The sequence below is a fragment of the Lissotriton helveticus genome, chromosome 9 (assembly GCF_964261635.1).
Source record: "Lissotriton helveticus chromosome 9, aLisHel1.1, whole genome shotgun sequence".
NCBI classification, from domain to species: Eukaryota; Metazoa; Chordata; class Amphibia; order Caudata; family Salamandridae; genus Lissotriton; species Lissotriton helveticus.
The window spans coordinates 146,884,111-146,903,830 of record NC_136070.1 but is presented as its reverse complement, the minus strand read 5'-3'; the positions used below and the strand labels follow the sequence as shown (position 1 = coordinate 146,903,830).

General features: G+C 41.9%; 1 protein-coding gene across 1 annotated transcript in view; it reads left to right on the top strand.

Annotated features, from left to right (window-relative positions):
* Positions 1–19,720, top strand: part of HEATR4 (HEAT repeat containing 4) — a 427,614-nt gene that overhangs the window by 211,363 nt on the left and 196,531 nt on the right. Inside the window, exon 8 of the mRNA XM_078659659.1 lies at positions 4,796–4,956. Within this exon, the coding sequence (XP_078515785.1) occupies positions 4,796–4,956 (161 nt within the window). The remainder of the gene's footprint in view (positions 1–4,795; positions 4,957–19,720) is intronic.

Below are 19,720 nucleotides of genomic sequence, written 5' to 3'. Positions count from 1 at the left end.
TTGTAAAGCCAAAAGACACCAAGCATGGATCTAAATCAATTCTTTTTTTGGGATTTAAGAAGTTCCGATGTTTACTAAGAGCTCTGACTTGTAAAACTCTGTGAGTATGTGGCGAGTTACGGCCTTCGCAACGGCCGCCATATTGGATTTCTATGTAAAGGCAGAGATTAGACAACAGACTATCAAATCTGAGTAGAGCTACCTAATTCCGGGGCAAAAAGTGTCACCATATTAAGATATTTCCAAAACACCGGTACTGTCAGAATCCCATTAAGTTTTACGATGTATCATAATATGGATGTAAAAAGAAAGGATCTAAATGTTATACTAAGTACCGCTCAGAAATGAATTAATGATCCAGCCATCTGATTAAATTGGAAGGAAATATAATTTAGGGATAACACATATAGGACTTTTTTTATAAGGATAAAAGTAGTAACTCTCATCCACTATGTATGTGTACAAAACCCAAACATGACGGCAAGCATTGAAAATTATTGTTATTATTCTTTACTTGCCTCTTCTGTTTGAGTATGACACCTAGTGCATCGCTCATATGTGAATACAGAATGGTGATATGACTTGCCCACACTTTGCTCACTGTGTGCACATGCAAGACATGTTGCACCTTGAAGTCACTGGTGGGGGTATATCAGTGTTTTACAGTTTGTTTGAGATTAGACAATTGTTCTGTTATTTTATTGGTATCTGTAACCCTGATGAAGTCATGATTATGACGAAACACGTGTCGGCTATTGTGAAGAACCATTTGGAGTCTAAAAAACTACTTATAAAGAACACAACTGAAAGAAAAACATCTATTGAAGACTACATTATTACTAAAAACTGTTTCATACATAAAATTGCATGTGCCATATGGGTGTATGGCTGTAAATTGTGAATGTTGGGTGAACATTCTTCCCTTGTGTGTACCGTATTTACTTGGTCTGTGTTTAAATAATCAGTGGTATTTCTCAAGTGAGCACTGGGGAACCATTTTTCACCTGTCTTTTCTACAACGTAAGCGTAGTTCCGTTTTTTGACTGACTGTTCAAAAAGGACAAAAATGTTTTAATGATCTACAAAAGTAAATATTTTTTCATCTTGATTTTGGCCACTAAGTATCACAAAAACATCCAAGACTGTCTGCACTCTTTATTTTACACCACATCAGTTATTTTATGCAATTTATATAGCCTAAGGTACTGCATTGAGTTACTCATTGAACACAATCACATTAAAAGTGCACCTTTATTAAAAGTGTGTGTGGACTTCCCTATTCCAGTGTACAGAACTTCATTGTAACATCATACTTTGCAATAACAGTTCTTCCCTGCTTTATTCACCCAAAAATATATCTTTCCTATACACATTATTTCTCTATTTATTTACAACATGGTCCTTCTTTAGGAGCATGAAAACGTTGTGATCTAAAACAAATTCACAGGAATCAGTAAGATGAAGCAGCTAGGTCATTCAACAAAGTATATTGGCATAGAAATTCATCATACCTTGCAGATAATAGCGGTCTGCAACAGTGTATCATGCTGATAATACTCTCAGAGAATATCGACCATTGTCTGCATGTTAGTGCCACCTTCTTCTAGGAGCATTTAGGTATAATGTTAGTTCCTATGCTTCATGGCTTTTTACAAGTCTGTTATACACTTAAGACGACTTAGATAAAGTCTCCAAGTCTTCTCTTTCTATTGCAGTTTTTCCAATAAGCTTGATTAGTCCAGTCTGTCATTCAAGCATTTGGGTCTGCTATACATAAGTTCTTAGTCTAATAGTCTCCCTTTTACAATGAAGCAGCATTCATATTTAAAATTATAAAATGATCATTAATGTTATGACTGCTTTGTATTTTCTTTTGATGAATGTTGTGGTGATCTTGTCAGGCTAATGGGGATGACATTTTTCATGTTAAAATGTTGCTTCTGTTTTAGCCACCAAAATTAGGTTATATGGCAGCATGCACCAGTTTACAGAGGCATATAACCACGTAAATAGTAAAAAGCATTGTATACTTGTGGATTAACATTTGATTTATTCACATATGAAGTTGAGGCTGGGAAATGTGCCAGTTCTTGTCACTGTTATTGCTGATGGAGAGTGTTGCTGATCTTAGATATATCCAGTGGTGTAATTAGTGTTTAACATTGGGAGATCTGGAATAGGCAAGCATAGGTTTCTCTTTGAATAACATATGTATTTATTCATCTTGTTCAACAAGCTGTCAGTGTTTCAAAATGGCTTCTTTAATGGTCAGGGATGGCGTAACATATGTCAAAAACAAAAATAACCAATCTTGTAGTTTTTTGTCTTCTTTTGTAGTTTCTTTGTCTTTTTTTGTAGATTTTTGCAGTCAATCCGATCAACTCTATGGCTTTAGTGAAGATCTCATTTGGATGTCCTGTTTTAAAGATACAGTAGATGTTTTAATAAAGATGAATATTCAAATGGTATAACAGATTTGTTGCTCAGTCAGCTTGGTAAGCTATATTTTCCTGGTGCCATTCATAATGTCAATTTGAACATACAGGTGGCTGTAGTCAGGGTGTAGCTTAGTCAGTTGTATTCGGGAGGTGTGAATCTAGAATTTCCCAACTAATAAAACGGTGGGCTGCAGGGTGCAGGGGTGAGATGTTTGGGATTGACTGCTCCCATGAGCAACTGGGCCAGTATTGATCTGCATTAGGTGGGCCTCTCTCTAGATTGGCAGAGTGGAGAAAAAACAATGGGTTGAAATACAAGCTCAAGCAAATGGCATCAGTTAGACTCTTTGCAAGCATGCATCTCATCATCGTTTGGGTGTTTGATTGGCAGTAGTATGCCTGGAAACTTAAGACTGGTGCCAATTTCCAAGCCTACTACTGACAATGTTTGTGAATTCCAAAATGTAGCAAATTTGCACCAATTCAAGGAGTACGATTATGGATGTACATTTACTACTTTTTGGTAGAGCAGTCACTAAATATATTTAATATTCTGAGCGAAAAATGAACAAGCTAAAACTTCTTACTTAAATGAGAGCAATCTCCAAAACCGAAAGGGACACAGCAGACTCAACTCAGGACCCCAAGACCCAACTACCAAAGCACAGATGGATTTGAGGATGTCACTCCCTGAGCACCCCTGCTGACCCTACCCTTCTGCCCATCCTGCCTGGACCTGGTAGTTCTCCCTGGAACTCAGGACTACAGTCATGTACAATAACATTCTGGAGTTCCTTCCCTGGGATCACTTATTTCAAATGTATGTTCACAGCACATGCTCTTCTTTGTCTCTGCTACAAGAAGCCTTGATGATAGAGTTGCCAAATACTCCACATTACCCATATCCCTCTGCAGGGACCAATGGTGTTAAACGTCACATTTTACAAAGCCAACATCTCCAGACTTTCCCAGCCCACTGAACTTGCATAGCCACAATAACCTTGGGTATCTCTCTAATCCTGATGCGCGATGAATAAGAGGTTTCTTCTGCTCATTATATCGTCCCGTTCTTACCAAGATTTCTCATCTCAGGCCTCATTAACTCTAATACACAAAACTCCTTTATCTAGCCATGATATCACAAAAAATACCCGCAAAGGAAAAGGACATACAGAGCCAGGAAAAGTAAATTTCGTATCAAGAAATAAAGACCTAGTGAAGCTAACTTCAGTTAAGCAATTTCAATGTACACTTTGAATATATGTCCACAGATGCAAGTGTTACTTCAAAATAACTGCAAAATTAACAATGTGTTCATAGTTACATATGCAATATGCTTCAAATATATGCAATAAGGCTTGAGACATAAGTATAAATATAAATGAGAACTATATGTTTTCATGATTAAGCTAAACATTAATGTGCACACGTTTATGAGTGTCTAATTTTCTACAGTAAATACACTTCAGGAGTACCTTTGAACGCTGCACTCCACGTTAATAGTTAGGCACACAGAATATATGGTCGAGTATATGTAAAAACAATGTTTCTGTGACGTGTAAGGGTGTAGCAAAAATTAAGCGGCTCCAGAAGTCTGCACAAAATTCCACCACCCAATAGCTCGCAGATCTATAGCTTTGTGCCAATCACTTTGCCTGTGGCCCAGCGTGAGACAACCAAAGTGGATTTTAAGCCTCTCCTCATGTTACCACCATGGATGCCGCTAATGGGTTGATACAAATAAAAATAAAACGAAACCAGCCAACATCTTTACCAATGAAAGCTGCAGCAGTCTCTGTGATGATGTATAGACACATCAAAGACCCTTCACAGACACCTGTAACATTTCACATCTAGAATACATGCTTTCGTAGTGTTCTGTACACCCAGGCTCCTGGCCTACTGCATGAAGGTATTCTGCATAACTGAAATTCTAATGTGGTGGTAAAATATGGTGCTTCTGCTAAAAATGCAAATGAAAAAGAATGATAATTCTGAAAAACTGAAAACTATTCCTCTTTAACTGGGCCTCTTTTCACTGCCTTTACAAATTTAAGTATGTGATTGCTTAATCAACTTCCCTTCACCTCATACTCAACTGGAGCATTTCATTCACCTTTTTATGAGGGAATGGCTATGCTCTGGCTATAACAGTGGTACAGAAAATACCAGGTTTCCCCTATAAAGGATTTTGGCATTAACAATGCACTATTTTCATTTTCTAGGCTATCGGTTATTGTATCGACAAATGGCATTACAGCTATTGTCAATGATTTAAAATCGGGTTAAATAATAAGAGGTGTGCTGGCCATACCCTGCAAAGAAAGGCACTAAGTGTACTTTTTTATTTTTCTTAGGCAATGATGCAGACTGCTGGGCAGCGGCACAGTGTCTTGCTTCAGAGGGCAATAACACATTCCCTGTGATCAACAGACTCCTTACCCAGCTCTTTGAGGTGGAAGACATGGATACAGAGGAGCAAGTCATCCAGCTGTTGACCCAGCTAAATGATGGCACTGTGAGTATAAACACTAAAGGGTTCATTCAGATCTTAGCACCAGGTGTTTTTTGGTATTTGTGCTTACTTAATAACCCCCCCCCCCACGTATTGGATAACAAACTACGTGTGCCTGATCATGGTGGCACCAGCCTTCTAGTCTTGTTCGATCTGTTGCCTGCCTTTTGTACTCCTTACAATCTTTTCTGTAGGACTGGAATGGGAGCAAATGGTTTGCATCCTTCCTAAGTCCTGACCACAATTTGTGCATCTGTCAGTATACTGACTATGCCCTTTAAAACTTGGAGTACCTCGTGTATCAGTCCTATCACCCTTTCTGTTTAATCTATGCATGCAACTTATGCAGCTACAAAAAGGGTTCATCCATCTACCTAAATGCAGATCATACCCAACTATATGTGAAAGCTGCAAATCCTTCAGACACCTTGATCCTCAAAACATCATTAAAAACACTATTACTGCTAAAACGTAATGCTGCAAAAACCAAACACATTCTCCTGAGTGTTAAAGAATGACCACCATTGGTCCAAAAATACATAGGTTCTCTTTCACAGTATGGAATTTTTCATACACTGATCACCTTTGCCAATTTAGTACAGCTCATTATTGACCATAGTTTTACAATGTTGCCACACGTATCAAAACAATGGAAACTACACCCCTCGAACTAGTTCTTCTAAGAGTACTTAAACCTCCATTACCTTCTACAGACTTCAGACTAAGGGGCCGAATAGGATCACGGTTTTCCCGCATCCTCTGGGCCGGCGGAAGCCACCGCCGGCCCGGAGGATGCGGGAAAACCGCTGGGGAGGCACAAAAGACCCACCGCCAAATTAGGATGGCGGTGGGTCTCAAAATCGGTCCGCAGCTTTTCCGCCGCGGTCGCCTTCCGACCGCGGCGTAAAAGCTCTAACATGGCTGGTGGTGTCTATCAGACACCGCCAGCCATATTAGGATGGGGGTTGACAGATGCCTTTCCGCGGCGGATTCTCCGCCATGGAAAGGCATACAGTGATTTCTTTGGGGGTCCGTTGCGGGCCCCCAGGTTGAGTGGGGGGTGGGGGGTGCACATGGGGGGTACCTATGGTACCCCCCTGCATTTGCGTGCACGAAGCGGCAGGCACCGCGCGGTGCCTGCCGCTTTGTGCATGCAAATGCACTGTTGTCATTTTTTACATTGCAGCGGGTGCTGCTTCAAGCAGCACCCGCCGCAATGTAAAAAATACAGGATGTGACCGCCAGGGTGGCGGTCACATCCTAATTGCCATGGAGGGACCGCCGCTACCCATGCAGACGGTCCCTCATACTCAGTGGTGGCGGACGGACGCAAATCCATCCGCAATCATAATCAACCCCTAAGTGTTAAAGTTGGGGAAAAAAACGACACTGTTTTTGTCTTCAAGCCAGACTTCATGCATCACAGAGAGGGCTACATAAGCTAGCTTACCCTGTTACATGAAGAACAAACTTTACACTGTAAGAGGCACTAAGAGCAAAATCCTGACCCCCTACTCAAAAGTTTGGAAGCAAAAATATCAAAAATCTTAAACCAAGCCTCACCGTTCAATGCACCAAAAAATTACATATTGTTCATGAAGACACAAGCCCTCATTATTCTACCTATGTATTAATAGGTTGGTTCACAAAATACAGAATCTTAGTGGGTTGCAATTCGATCATGATATTACGGAGGCAACTCGCAAATTGTGATCCAGTACAACTGGCTACAATTACAGTCATGTTCACCTACTGGGTCACACCACCATGTCTCTGATTGCTTTTCATTAAGGCAAACCTTTTTTTTAATGCGACTGTTTTCTTAAAGGGAAAGCAGGACACATTTAAAAAGAAAGATATGTTTTGCAAACTTGTTTTGTTGGTAGGCAGTGGTCCTAAAAATGCTTTTGAATTATTCATAGAGGCAGAAGAGGCCCTCATATGCGAATGGCTTACTTTCTTCTCGGAGGTGGTGGTAAAATATGAATGTTTTGTGATCGGATTTCGGTCCCATAACATTAATACTTACATAAGAAATCGGTATTTAAAATGGAAGCCCTTAAGAGGCCCCTTCCAAATATCGATTAGTATTAGTTTCCTAAACACATTTAACAATTCGGAAACATAAAACCTTTTCCAAATCGTTAAATGGGCTTTCTACATTTTAAAAAGGGTTTTAGTATTCCCAAACCCTCTGATTTACTGCATCGGAGGGTTTGTGAATGCTACAACTGTTAGTGCATGAGACCCATGATGAAAATGTTATTAGTGACAAGGGTTTTTGAGCCTGGTTTTTGCATCTGTCTGTAAATGACCTGATAGGGAGGACTTTCTAGGTGAACAGAGGTCGAAGAGGATTAACCAACACTTTGCAGAACATTAAACACAGAAACTGCTAATCTGTTTGGAAGCAAAATCTGTTTGTTTGTACATGCTCAGTTTTGCTGTGGCATGCACAATTATACTCATCTTTTAAAGTTGCTGGACGTTAATCCTTGGAGAGCAGCTGGCAAATCATGTGTGGTTCATAAGTGATGAAATGACAGACGAGAAAACATTTAGAGAAAAAAAAGATACGTATCATTTATTTTTGCTGTACATGAGCTAGATAGTTTAAGCATGTGTTTATTTACAAGTACAACACTTTTTGAACTTGTTAATAAACAATTCCACAATTTTTGTAATGTTGAAATAATCAGTGGCGGCTCCTTCGCAGTGGCGGAGGAGCGTCACCCAACTGCCTGGCGCAGAGCCAGCAAACGAAAGATAAAATGATGCTCTAGCATTATTTTCTTTTTCTTTTGCCGTCTCTGAGCTGGCTTGTACAGTGAGGGGCAGGGCATGGGAGGGTGGAGGAGGAGTGCTGGTGCACTCACTAACTGCCCTTGTGTGCCAGCCCACCAAGACACACATGTGCACTTAGGTTTCTCCGGGCTGGAGAAACCACACAGACTCCCTGACCTGAGCAGGGTGTCTTTCCTCCCCACTCCGGCCTATCTCCTAGCTGCTCGGTCTCTGTGGTCTGAATGGGTGTGGAGAAGAAACATTGCTTATTGCTTAAGCGATGCATTGAGCCTGTATTCTATTCTGGAGTTTTTACACTCATGATGGTTGTAACCTTCATCCACTTTGGTTAGTTATGCAAGATATGATACATGTTGTGTTTATATGTCCACAGAATATTTTAGAAACAGTTTAAAGTATAAATTGAGGGAAGAGATGATCCATTTCTCTTATGTAAGGACCAATCAAGTGATATGTGCTGTCAAATAAAATCATTTTAAATAGATTTCTGATGCCAATAAGTTCTAAAATGATATGGGCTCTTTTCAATGTGTGTATGGTGTTCAGTGATATTATTTGCGTTTGTATGCTGAGGGAAAGAGACGTGCTAAAGAGCTTTGTGTCTGGCGTGGTCTTTCGCATGCTCCCAGGATGGGAAGGACGAGACACTGTGTGAAAAGATAATCCTTCCTAGGTTCTCCCCAGATTGTATCGCTAAATTCCGTGATTATAGCTGTGTCGGAAGAAAACGAAGGGGGCAGACCTTATTTGAGAATAAAGTTGAAATCCTCTCATGGAATATTGCCGGGTTGCGTTCGGAAAGAGGGGACAAGAATTGGGAGGCCTTTCTGTCAATGCATCATATTATTGCTCTGCAGGAAACCTGGGACGCAAAAGATCCCTGTTGGATGGGTATTGTTCCTTTAGTAAAAATGCTGAACCATCTGTAATGGGGAGATCGAGGGGGGGGTCTCTTGTTATTGTTTAGCCTCAAATTATTGTATAGGCCCGAGCTGGTAGTGACAAGCTCCCCAAATATCTTAGCTGTTAAACTTGTAGGTGACAATCTTCCAGTTATGTTGGTGGTAAATTTGTACAATTCTTTTACAAGAACAGACAAATTGGAGCACCTAAGAGCATTGTCTATTTTCTTGGACGATTTGGATGTAAATGATGATATGCCTTACCATCTTTTAATTCTTGGCGATTTTAACACTCATGTTTGTCAATTAAACTGTATGCAAGGTATTGAGTATGAATACGGCCCGCAGGGGGTTACCCATTTTGAACATTCGAAGAGCAGGACGCCCCTGGAGAGTCTTTTATCTGCCCACTATTTGTTTTGCCCATCACAATCAGAAACCCTGTGCCCTGTACCAACCTACAGAGGGCAAGGCCATTGCAGCACTATTGATTATATTTTAGTCTCATGCCCCGTGACGAACCTAATAGGCTCTTTTTGTGTCACACAGAGTGGTCTGAGTGACCATAACCCACTTATCATGGATATTAAAATCCCGGCCCTCGCAAACGTGACACCATTGGCCCTTATCTCTAATTCTAATATAGCTGCCAAAGGCCAGGGTCGAAGGTTAAGATGGGAGGTAATTATCCCAGTTGATTTTCTTGATAACTTATATAACAGCCAATCTGAGGATTTGAGTTTATGTTTAAACACGGACTCTGAGCCAATGGAAATCTTAGGTGCCTTTGACCGTATTACAAAACAGGTAGCGGCTAATTTGACCCGGCGTGGTAAATCAAGGCCTAAGAAACTCAAAAACTGGTTTGACCAAGCGTGTATTACTGCGCATATGGCACTCCTGGAGGTGTTGAAAGAGTCTTTAAGGGACACTAATAGGACTGCAGAGGCCAGAAGGGCCTATAAAAACGCAATTAAAATAAGAAAAAAACAGTTAAAAGAGATGGCTTGGGATGAACTCAGCCAAGCGAGTGTTCTGACAAGTAGCACCCAATTCTGGAGAGTGATCAACAGCCCACTATTTGACGAGATGGACAATACAGCCAAGCATTGTCTCATCCCTCCAGAAAGGTGGGTGGAACACTTTAGTGGTCTATACACCGAGGTTAGCCAGTTGCCGCTTATTCCTAACGGGGAAATTATTCATGACCCAAAATTTTATTTCACAGAGGAGGAAGTAATGAAGGCGATTGTATCCACAGCAAAGGGGAAAGCACCAGGCCCGGACGGGGTGCCGGCTGACCTATATAGGGCAGACCCCACTGTATGGGTGAAGATTTTTTTTTTTTAAGTTTGAAAGCTTTATTAGAGAAAAAATAAGTAGTACAATAAGGTGATATCAGCAAATATGAGAAAAAACCATAAACTGGGACAAGGTAAATAGAAGCAGCCAATATCACAATGGAAAAACAAAGCATTTTAGGTTATGGGGAGGGAAGGAGGGAGGGGAAGGGAGGAGAAAAGAAAAGCAAAAACATGGTATCATATCGTAGAAGATGGGTAAGCAATAATAAGAAATACAGTAAATGGCATTCAAAAGTACAGTAAAAAACCAACATATGAGTAATTGCATGAATGAGAAAGAGGTAGGATGGAGATCAAATAAGCTAAATAATTACAATATTGAGATTGAAAAATAACATGCAAAAAACTACAGGCAAGAGTACATGTGTTCAGGGGGGCTTGAAATTATCCGAAGATAGTGGAGAGTAGCTTTTTTTAGCGGATTGATCGAGGTAGAGAGTAAGAGGTAGCCAATAAAGTTCAACATTTCGGGAGGGTTTACAGGAGGAGGCAAAGGCCACATCAAGTCTGTGTGAGTGACATACAAGATTCCACCAACAATTGAGAGACAATTTGTTCAGAGATTTCCAATTAGAGACAATATGCTGTAATGCCAGAGCCAGCATAAGGTCAAAAAGACCACAAGAATGTGGGGGGAGGTCTAAGTCTTCTGAAAGGCTACCAAGAAATACTAAAGAAGTAGAAAATTGAATAGAGAGGTTGAAAATGCGAGAAAGGCGAGAGAAGATCTGAGACCAGAAAATACGAGTGAAAGGACAGAGAAAGAAGAGGTGGAAAAGATCTGCAGAAGGGGTATTACAGGTCCAACAATTAGATGTCGCCTCAGAATGAAAGCGAGAGATAGAAAGAGGAGAGAGGTATAGTCTGTGGTAAAAGAAAAATAGGGATTGAGTAAGAGAGGCAGTACGGGAAATCTTCAAGGAACGAGCCCAAATTTTGTCCCAGAGAGGAATCGGCCATAAAGAGCGTAAGTCTGTTTCCCAGGACAATTCTAATTTTGATTTGAGACGATCTGGATTGGGGGCTGAAAAGTATCGGTATATGATGGAAGCTTTAGGAGTTGTGGAAAGGACATTGAGTAGAGAGGAAGATGAGGTAGGTAGGTCTTCAGAGGGGAGAGAATAATAACGATCTAGAATGGTTTCCATAAGGATAGGGAATTTCTTTGCAAAAGAAGGAGGACAGTGAAATTGAGAGCGAAGTGCAGGAAATAAGCAAGGGGATGATCCATCAAAAAGATGTCGTACCCAAATGATACCTTTCGCCCTCCATGAGGGCCATGCAATAGGTCGGTTGTTAATTAATAGAAGTGAGTTGTACCATATAGGTAATAGTAGGAAGGATTCCTGCGTCATTGAGGTAGGTGAAACTAAAGGGCGTAGAAGAGAAGAAGTATGCTTGAATAAAAGGGGATTAAGGCATGGGGCTTTAGAGGTAAAACGAATTACTTCTTGGAAAGAGTGTGGAAGCAGTAATTCCTGTTCAACAGAAAGCCAGAGGGGAGAGAAAGGGGAGGGTTCCTGGGATAACCAGCGGGAAGCCTGTCGAAGTGAAAAGGACTTATGGTAGAGGCGAAAGTCCGGAAAGTTAGTACCACCATTAAGCTTAGATTTACGTAAGTTGAAAAGTGATATGCGGGCCTTTTTCTGTTTCCAAAGAAATTTGGACAACGCAGAATCAATGCGACGGAAATAAGATGTTGGAATACGAAGTGGGAGCATGGATAACAAGTAAATCAGAATGGGGGCAATCATCATTCTAATGGAGTCAAGGCGGCCCCACCAGGAAAGAAATAGTGGATTCCAAGAGGTGAGTAATGATTCTATTCTAGATATTACCGCGTTCATGTTGAGTTGAATAGAGGAAGAAATAGAGCTAGAAAACAGAACACCAAGATATTTAATTTTCGTAGAATTCCAAGCAAAGCCAGTGGCTGTGAAATAGTGGGGGAGACAAAGTTTGGTTAAAGGAAGGATCTCTGTTTTGTCCGAATTTATTTTGTAACCAGAAACCAAGGAGAATTTCTGAAATTCGTCTAGTAATGCCGGGACTGAGGTAAGCGGGTCAGAAATAAATAAAAGAATATCATCAGCATATGCAGACAATTTAAGATGACGTTTACCGTACGGGAAGCCAGAGATGGATGGATTATTGCGTATGGAGGTAAGGAAAGGTTCAAGCGCCAAAATAAATAAAAGAGGTGATAAGGGACAGCCCTGACGAACACCACGTTGGAGAGTGAATGGGGAAGTAAGTTGACCATTAACGAGAACAGAAGCTTTGGGCATAGAGTATATCAAAGAAATATAAGATATGAATTTGGGGTTAAAGCCGTGCCATTTTAAGGAGGCCAGAAGAAAGGACCAGTCGACCCGGTCGAAGGCTTTCTCCGCATCTACTGAAATGGCTGCAAGGGGAATCGATAGTGAAGGGGCTTTACTTAAAACATTAAGGAAGAGTCTAGAATTATCCGAGGTCAAGCGGCCCTTAACAAAGCCGCATTGTTCTTTGCCTATGAGATGTGGTAGGAGCGGGTCAAGGCGAAGAGCTAATAGTTTCGCAAAAATTTTATAATCAACATTTACTAGAGATATAGGTCGATAATTTTTACAGAACTTAGGGTCTCTACCATCTTTGGGGATAAGGCATATGGTAGCGTCTTGAAAAGAGCCTCGGGCTGATCCAGCAGAACAAAAAGACTGAAAGAGAGATAGAAGCTTGGGTAAAAGAAGGTCCGAAAAATGTAGATAAAATTCAACTGGGAAGCCATCAGGTCCAGGGGTTTTCCCTTTAGTGAGGGAGGATAAAGCAGAGGATAGTTCCGAAATAGTAAGATCAGAATCAACGGCCGAAATATTAAGGTGGGAAGTATCTGGGCGAGGTATGTTATCAAAGTAGGATTGAATAAGCTCTGGGGTGGGAGGGTTTTCCGGAGTATACAAAGTCTCATAAAAAGCGTGGAATTGTTCCAAAATTTCTGTATTGGTATGAAGAAGAACATTAGAGGGGGAATAAATAGAATCAATATTAGTACGTTCTTTACGAGACTTTAAATAGTTAGCTAACAATTTACCTGACTTATTGCGACCACCATAAAATCGCGCGCTGCTCCGGAGAAGAAAAGAGGAGGCAGAGTCTGTGGTAAGTTTGTTAAAGGCAATCTTAGCCTTAAGCAACTCAGGAGACATAATCTTATCAGAGGAAGTGTAGAATTGATGTTCCAGAGATTTAATATGTGCAAGTGTAAGCTTACGTTGTTGAAGGAATTTTTTCTTCTTTTTAGAGACGAAATCAATAATAAAACCGCGGGCCGTGGCCTTGAAGGAATCCCAAAGAATATGAGGTGGGGTATCAGGTGTAGAATTAAGATGAAAAAATTCAGAAGTAAAAGAACGAAAAGAGGAGGAGAAAAGGGGATCAGTAAGAAGAGAGGGGTTGAAGCGCCAGCGAGAAGATTTAGGAGTGGGAGGAAGAAGGTCAAAAACAGTAATAATAGGAGCATGGTCAGAGATGACAATCGGTTCAATAGAAGAAGAAAGAAGGTGTGGAGAAAGAGATGAGGAGAGAAAGATATAATCTAAGCGGGAGAAAGAAGCGTGAGGAGGAGAGAAAAAGGAAAAATCCATAACATCCGGGTGAGTGAGTCTCCATGAGTCTACCAGGTGAGTTTGGGTAATAGTGTCAAGGAATTGTTTATGTGGTCTATGAGGGGAAAAACGAACAGAGGATCTACGGTCTAAAAAAGGGTCAATGATCTGGTTACAGTCTCCACCTAATAGAAAAGCGTCATCTTTATGCTGAATACATTTGGCTGTAATGGAGGGCCAGAAAGAGGAGTCAAAACCTGTGGGACCATAAACATTGAATATGGTAAGTGGGATATTGTTAATTAGTAGTTTAGCTAAGACCCAGCGTCCCTCGTCATCCTTTTCTTGTAGAACGACTTTACACTGGAGTCGCTTATGAATCAAAATGGCTACTCCATTCTTTTTTTGAGAAGCGGGAGAAAATAAAACTGTTCCAACCCATAAGCGCTTTAGCTTTAAAGATTCAATGTCAGATAGGTGAGTTTCTTGGATAAGGACGATATCTGGGTTGTAAGAGGAAAGGTGGGAAAGTACTCTCTGCCTTTTGATAGGGTGATTAAATCCTTTCACATTCCATGAAACAACTTTGAAGGTGAAAGCTTAGTAAACTGTTCTAAATCAAGAATTGCAAAAACATACTGTACATGTAATAATGCAAACTGTATAGAAGTATGAACCATAAAACTCTTCAAAAAGGAAGAAGGAAGAACAGGAAGAAAAGGGAGAAGAAAAAGGAAAAGGGAGGAGGAGAAGGGCGGGAAAAGGAAAGGCAGATCAGTGGGGAAGGAAGAAGGAAGAAAAGAGAGAATGCATAGAAGACAGTACAAATCCAGAAGGATGACTGTATTAAACATACCTGAAAGAGAAAAAATACACATAGGGAAGGTGGGGAGGTGGTGATGCTTTACAAGACGGACGGATCAGGATCAGGAGGAGAGCCACATCGAGACCGCACAAAAGGAACATGGAATGGGACAAGATGTTGAGGGAAGTATCCGACACAAATTCGTCTGGGGAGGAAAGAAAAGGGAAAAATGTTAACATACACAACCTGTCAACGTAAAAGTAGAAGACCAGAAGGTAGAGAAAGAAAATAGAGGGATATAAAGGAGATGCCAGAGATATATAAAGGAAAAAGGAGATACGAGAAGAGAGTGTAAAAACTGAGAAGAGAAGTAAGGAGAATACATGAAGTCAAAGACAAGCCAGTAGGAGGACAGACAAGTTAGATAATAAAAGTCCAATTTCAGCCACTGTTTGAAGCAGAAGAGGAGGCGTCCATCCCTTCCTCACTGTGCAGAAGTAGAAAGTTCCTTAATTCTCCAGGTTCCTGAAATGACCAAGACTTTTCACGATAGGTGACTCTGAGAGTACAAGGATGAAATAAGCCATATCTTGCTCCCAAGGTGCGTAGAGAGGGACGCATAGCCAGAAATTCTTTACGTCTGGAAGCTGTGACGCTAGAGACATCCTGAGATAGATATACTCGTTGCCCTTGCCAGGTCAGTTGTTTTTTACTCCTCGCAGCTGAGAGAATCAATAAAAGGTCTGTATATTTGAGAAATAAAATGATGACTCCACGAGGCTTTGAGGAGGAATCCGGTCTGGCGCCTAGTCTATGGGCTCTTTGTATACTAATGGAGGTGGAAGGTGGTAGGTCCAGAAGTTTCAGCAAGAAAGTGGTAAAGAAAGTTACTGGATTATCCCCCTCAAGATTTTCCGGCAGATTGTAAATACGAAGGTTATTCCTCCTATTTCGATTTTCCAAATCCTCTGTATGCTTTTGGAGTGAGAGGACCGTTTTTTCTAAAGAGTCTATACGTTGAGTATTGGACTGAATGTCAGGAATGTGCTGCTCAACAGTAGAAAGACGGGCATCCATATTTTCCCATTTATCCTTTAAGAGCTGCATATCTGTACTTGTTTTTTCAATAAATGGTCGCAGAGCACGTAGTTCTTCTAGGATTTGGTCAGTAGAAGAATGTGAAGGATTGTCTTCAGGTGTAGGAGAATTTTGCTTGAGGCGCTTGCCCGCCGGGGCGGGTGGGGAAGGCTTACTGGTGTTAGTATGAGCCAATGATGATTTTGGAGTCGTCATTTTCGGAGATGCAGTGGCTCTATCTGTACCAGGTGAAGAGGCCCCAGAAGTACTCCCCGATGATGTGAAGACAAGTTTAGGTTTGCGGGAGTTGACCATAGAAAGAAATGAACGTGCGATAAAACAGTCTCAATTCCCTGTTAGACGACTAAGGTGCATATGAACTGTTCCAGAGATATGATCAAAGAAAGGATGGGGCACCCAGACGTAGCTCAATGGAAAAGGCAACAGGGAATTAGAGTGGGATAGGTAACAAGTAACAAAAATGGGAGGATGCCTAAAATGGAAGCACATGAAGGAGCATCCTGAAGTAACTGAGGCGCAGGAGGAAGAGGCAAAAAGTCTCAGAGAACGTTGTTGTCAAAGCGCCATGAGGAAGAAATTGAGGAGAAAAAGTATTTCAGAGCAATGAACATGTTAGGGCGGGAAACATCCAGCTGTCAGGGGTGAAATGCCGTAAAACTGCATGAGTGGACACTTCCTCTAATGTGGAAGGGGAGAGAGAAAATGCAGTAAAAGCGGCTTGCACAATATATATAAGTCTCACCCCTGAAGTGGAGTCGGCGTCTGGAAGGTCGTTGGTGTCCAGTGACACGTCGCGTATTAACAGCTCCTGTCAGCAGAGGCTCCGGTGGTCGGAAGAGCTTCAAAATGGCGGCGGCTCCGTGAGGGGCAGAGAAGTCATCGCGGAGAGGAGCGAAAAACGGCTCCACAGGCGGTGAAAAGCTACTCCGCTGATTCCGTGTATGTTCCGCCAGCCAAATCCGGCGATGGTATTCAGGAACGTCCCGTTTACATCAGGGAAAATACTGCGTGAGGTTATCGACGCGGCGGAGCTCCGTACCTAGCCGGCCATCTTGCGCGGCATCCAAGCCACGCCCCCATGGGTGAAGATTTTAACCTCTGTTTTTAATGCTGCCTCTAAAGTTGGTTTCCCAATGTCTTGGGCTAAAGCAGTCATAGTCCCAATATTTAAAAAGGGCTCAAGAGAGGACCGGGCCTGTTATAGGCCAATCTCACTCCTGGACTCTGCTGCCAAGATTATGGGAAAAGCCGTGCTAGCCCGCCTTACAGACTGGTTGGATAAGAATTGCATAGTCTCGGACCTACAATATGGGTTCAGACAGGAAAAGGGCACGACAGGCCAATGCCTCAATTTACATCTTGTTATAGGGAAGTACACGGTCGCTAAGCAGGGGGACATCCATTTAGCTTTTATGGATCTGTCCACTACCTTCGACCTTGTAAATAGGCAAAAGCTTTGGGCTTCCCTTTACAGTATTGGGCTGGAACCTGCTCTGATATCCTTCCTGGCAGCTATCCACGAAAACATTACGGCAGCGGTCCGTTATAACGAGAATGCTAGCTTAACAGAAGCTTGGCCAGTAAAGCGAGGGGTCCGACAGGGGTGCATTCTTGCACCCTTGTTGTTCACGCTCTACATTAACAACCTGGGAGACGCTTTAATTTCATCTTGTAAGGACATCCCAAGAGCTGGCTCAAAATTGATCCCTGCATTACTGTATGCAGACGATGCAGTCTTAGTGGCAAGGACGGCAAGAGGGCTACGATCCCTTTTAGATTGTTTTATTGATTTTATGGACTCTCTAGACGTAATAACTAATCTTAAAAAGTCACACTCTATGTCAATAGGTGGGGGACAGGCTAAAAAGGCGAAATTTTATTGTAAAGGGCTAGAGCTCACGAAAGTCCCGGCGTTCCCGTACCTAGGGGTTCTTTTTGATGAAAGAAGATCATGGGTCACGCAGCGTGTGCATAAAAAGAATACCCTTGCCAGAGCAACTGGGGCTCTGTTAGGGTTCGCAAGACGATTAGGCTCTAAGCCGCTCCCGGCCCTCATGAAAATTTATAACGCCAAGTGTGTTATATGGTAGTGAGGTATGGGGCTACACAAATGCAATATTCAAACTGCAGAAAACGTTTTCTTTCGTAAGGTGCCGGCACTCCCAGCTTCTGCTGCAACTTTTAATATTCATGAGGACCTTGGTGCTGGTTTTATTGCAGATCAGATTGCTGTAGCCCCATTATTATGTAGGTTGAGAATCTGGGCACAGCAGCCACCTAATCTAAACCAATTGATTATTCAGGAGTGTATGTCTTTAGACAGATCCCTCGATATCCCGTGGATCCGTTATGTTAAAACCCAAATGGACTCACTGGGCAGCCCCGATTTGTTTTCGAACCCTAGAGCGCTAGGCAAGACGGCTATTAAAGCCGTGAAGTCTCTTTTCCTGAACAGGGTGATGCTGATGAGGGAAGAAGGGGAACTGGCAAAACCTTCAGTCAGGAGTTTTGTAATGCTGAGTTTAGGTAGAGAAATCCAGCCGTACCTGACCTACATAAACAAACCACACCATCTGTTTGTGTTAATAAGGTTCAAGTATAACATGCTCCCATGGCTATTGTCATTCCCAAAAGGTTTTTCCAAGGAGGGGTCTTTGGGGCCTTGTCCTTGTGACAATTTTTCCGAGCAGAACACCCTTCATATGGTCTTATTCTGCGATTTGTATGTTCAATTACGTAAGAAATTAATTTTGCCATTGTTAAGGGGCTGTAACTTTGAGCAAGTTAGGCCGGTTTTGGCCTACTTGCAATCGCTTGGGTCCTCAGTGGTATGTTTTGGGGTAGCTAGTTATATCTCAGGGGCCATCAGGCGAAGGAACAAAGCAAAGTTATAGCGATGACTGTCCTCTAATTTTTTAATTATGCTGTGAAATAATGATTTTTTAAATAGAAATCTTGTGGTGTGACATTTCAGTTTATGAATTAGTGATTTTTTAAATGGAAAACTCATTGTGTGACAAACTTTTTAATCGATTTATTTGAACGCCAAGTGTTCCTTCTTGATGGTGGTATGTGAAATATTTGGCTCATGAATTGATCATAGTGTTTATTTATTTGTAATGTGTTATTGATACCATGAAATTTTGTCCGGTGCTTTGATGGTTTTAAATTTTAACCGAATAAAGCAAATCTTTGACTTTTGACTTTGCATCATTATAAGTAAGAACTGTCTGATTTTACAGTGAGCTCCTTAGCTGGCTTTTCTGTGGGAACTAAAGCTTCAGAGGCCAACACATGAGGTAGAAATGCTTCATTCAGCACTTCTTTTTTTATTTTTTTAAAATTATTTTTATTGCAGAAACACAGAAAATACCAGCCTTCAAAGAGCACTACAGCTTAACCGCATTAGGGGTCGTTGTAATGGTAGTATAGTGTCACACGGCCATTCAGCCCACACCCCGGAGGTCGGGCGGCAAATGTCAACCATATGCTGAAGCTATATCTTCAAGAACCAGCTTAGGCATTCAAGATCCTGTCGATCCTCTGTGTTTACTTTTAACCCCTTCCCACCCCCCAACTTTGCATTGTAACTGAACTCAATTCTACAGTCATGGAATTAGCCACATCATACACTTCTGGCTGCATTCGTGTTCATTTCTCCAACAACACAGGCATGATAGTGTGCAGCCCATCCCCCCCACCCCAACACCACCCAGCACGAAACTTCATGTCTTCATTTTCATGTTTCCCCGTACTTCTCTCCAGCCCTCTAATGTTCTCATTCGAGGCTGCATCGTCTGTCCAGTTCCAGTCTACCTTTCAGTAGCGGTCTCGAACCCCCCCTCTACCCTGGAGTCCCGCCTCACTGCCCCCCCTCTAATCTATGGTATTGCCTCCATTTGGCCCATACTTTTCGAAACTTTTTGGGGCAGCCTCTTGCTTTATAGGTCACTCTTTCTGCAGCCATGTAGAGGTCTAAACCCCGTCTCCATTCCTCAATGTCAGGTGTCTCTGTGGCCCCCCAGTATTTCGCGATGTCCCTTTTAGCTACCACCAGTGCTAGCACCAGGAAAATAAGCAGTGGGCGTGGCAGGTTCACCTCGTTCGTCATGCCAGTAGGGCCAGCTTAGGCTCCTGTGATAGTTCCACCCCTAGGACTTCCCCCAGCTCAGTGAAAATGTGTGTCCAATAGGTTTGTATTTTGTC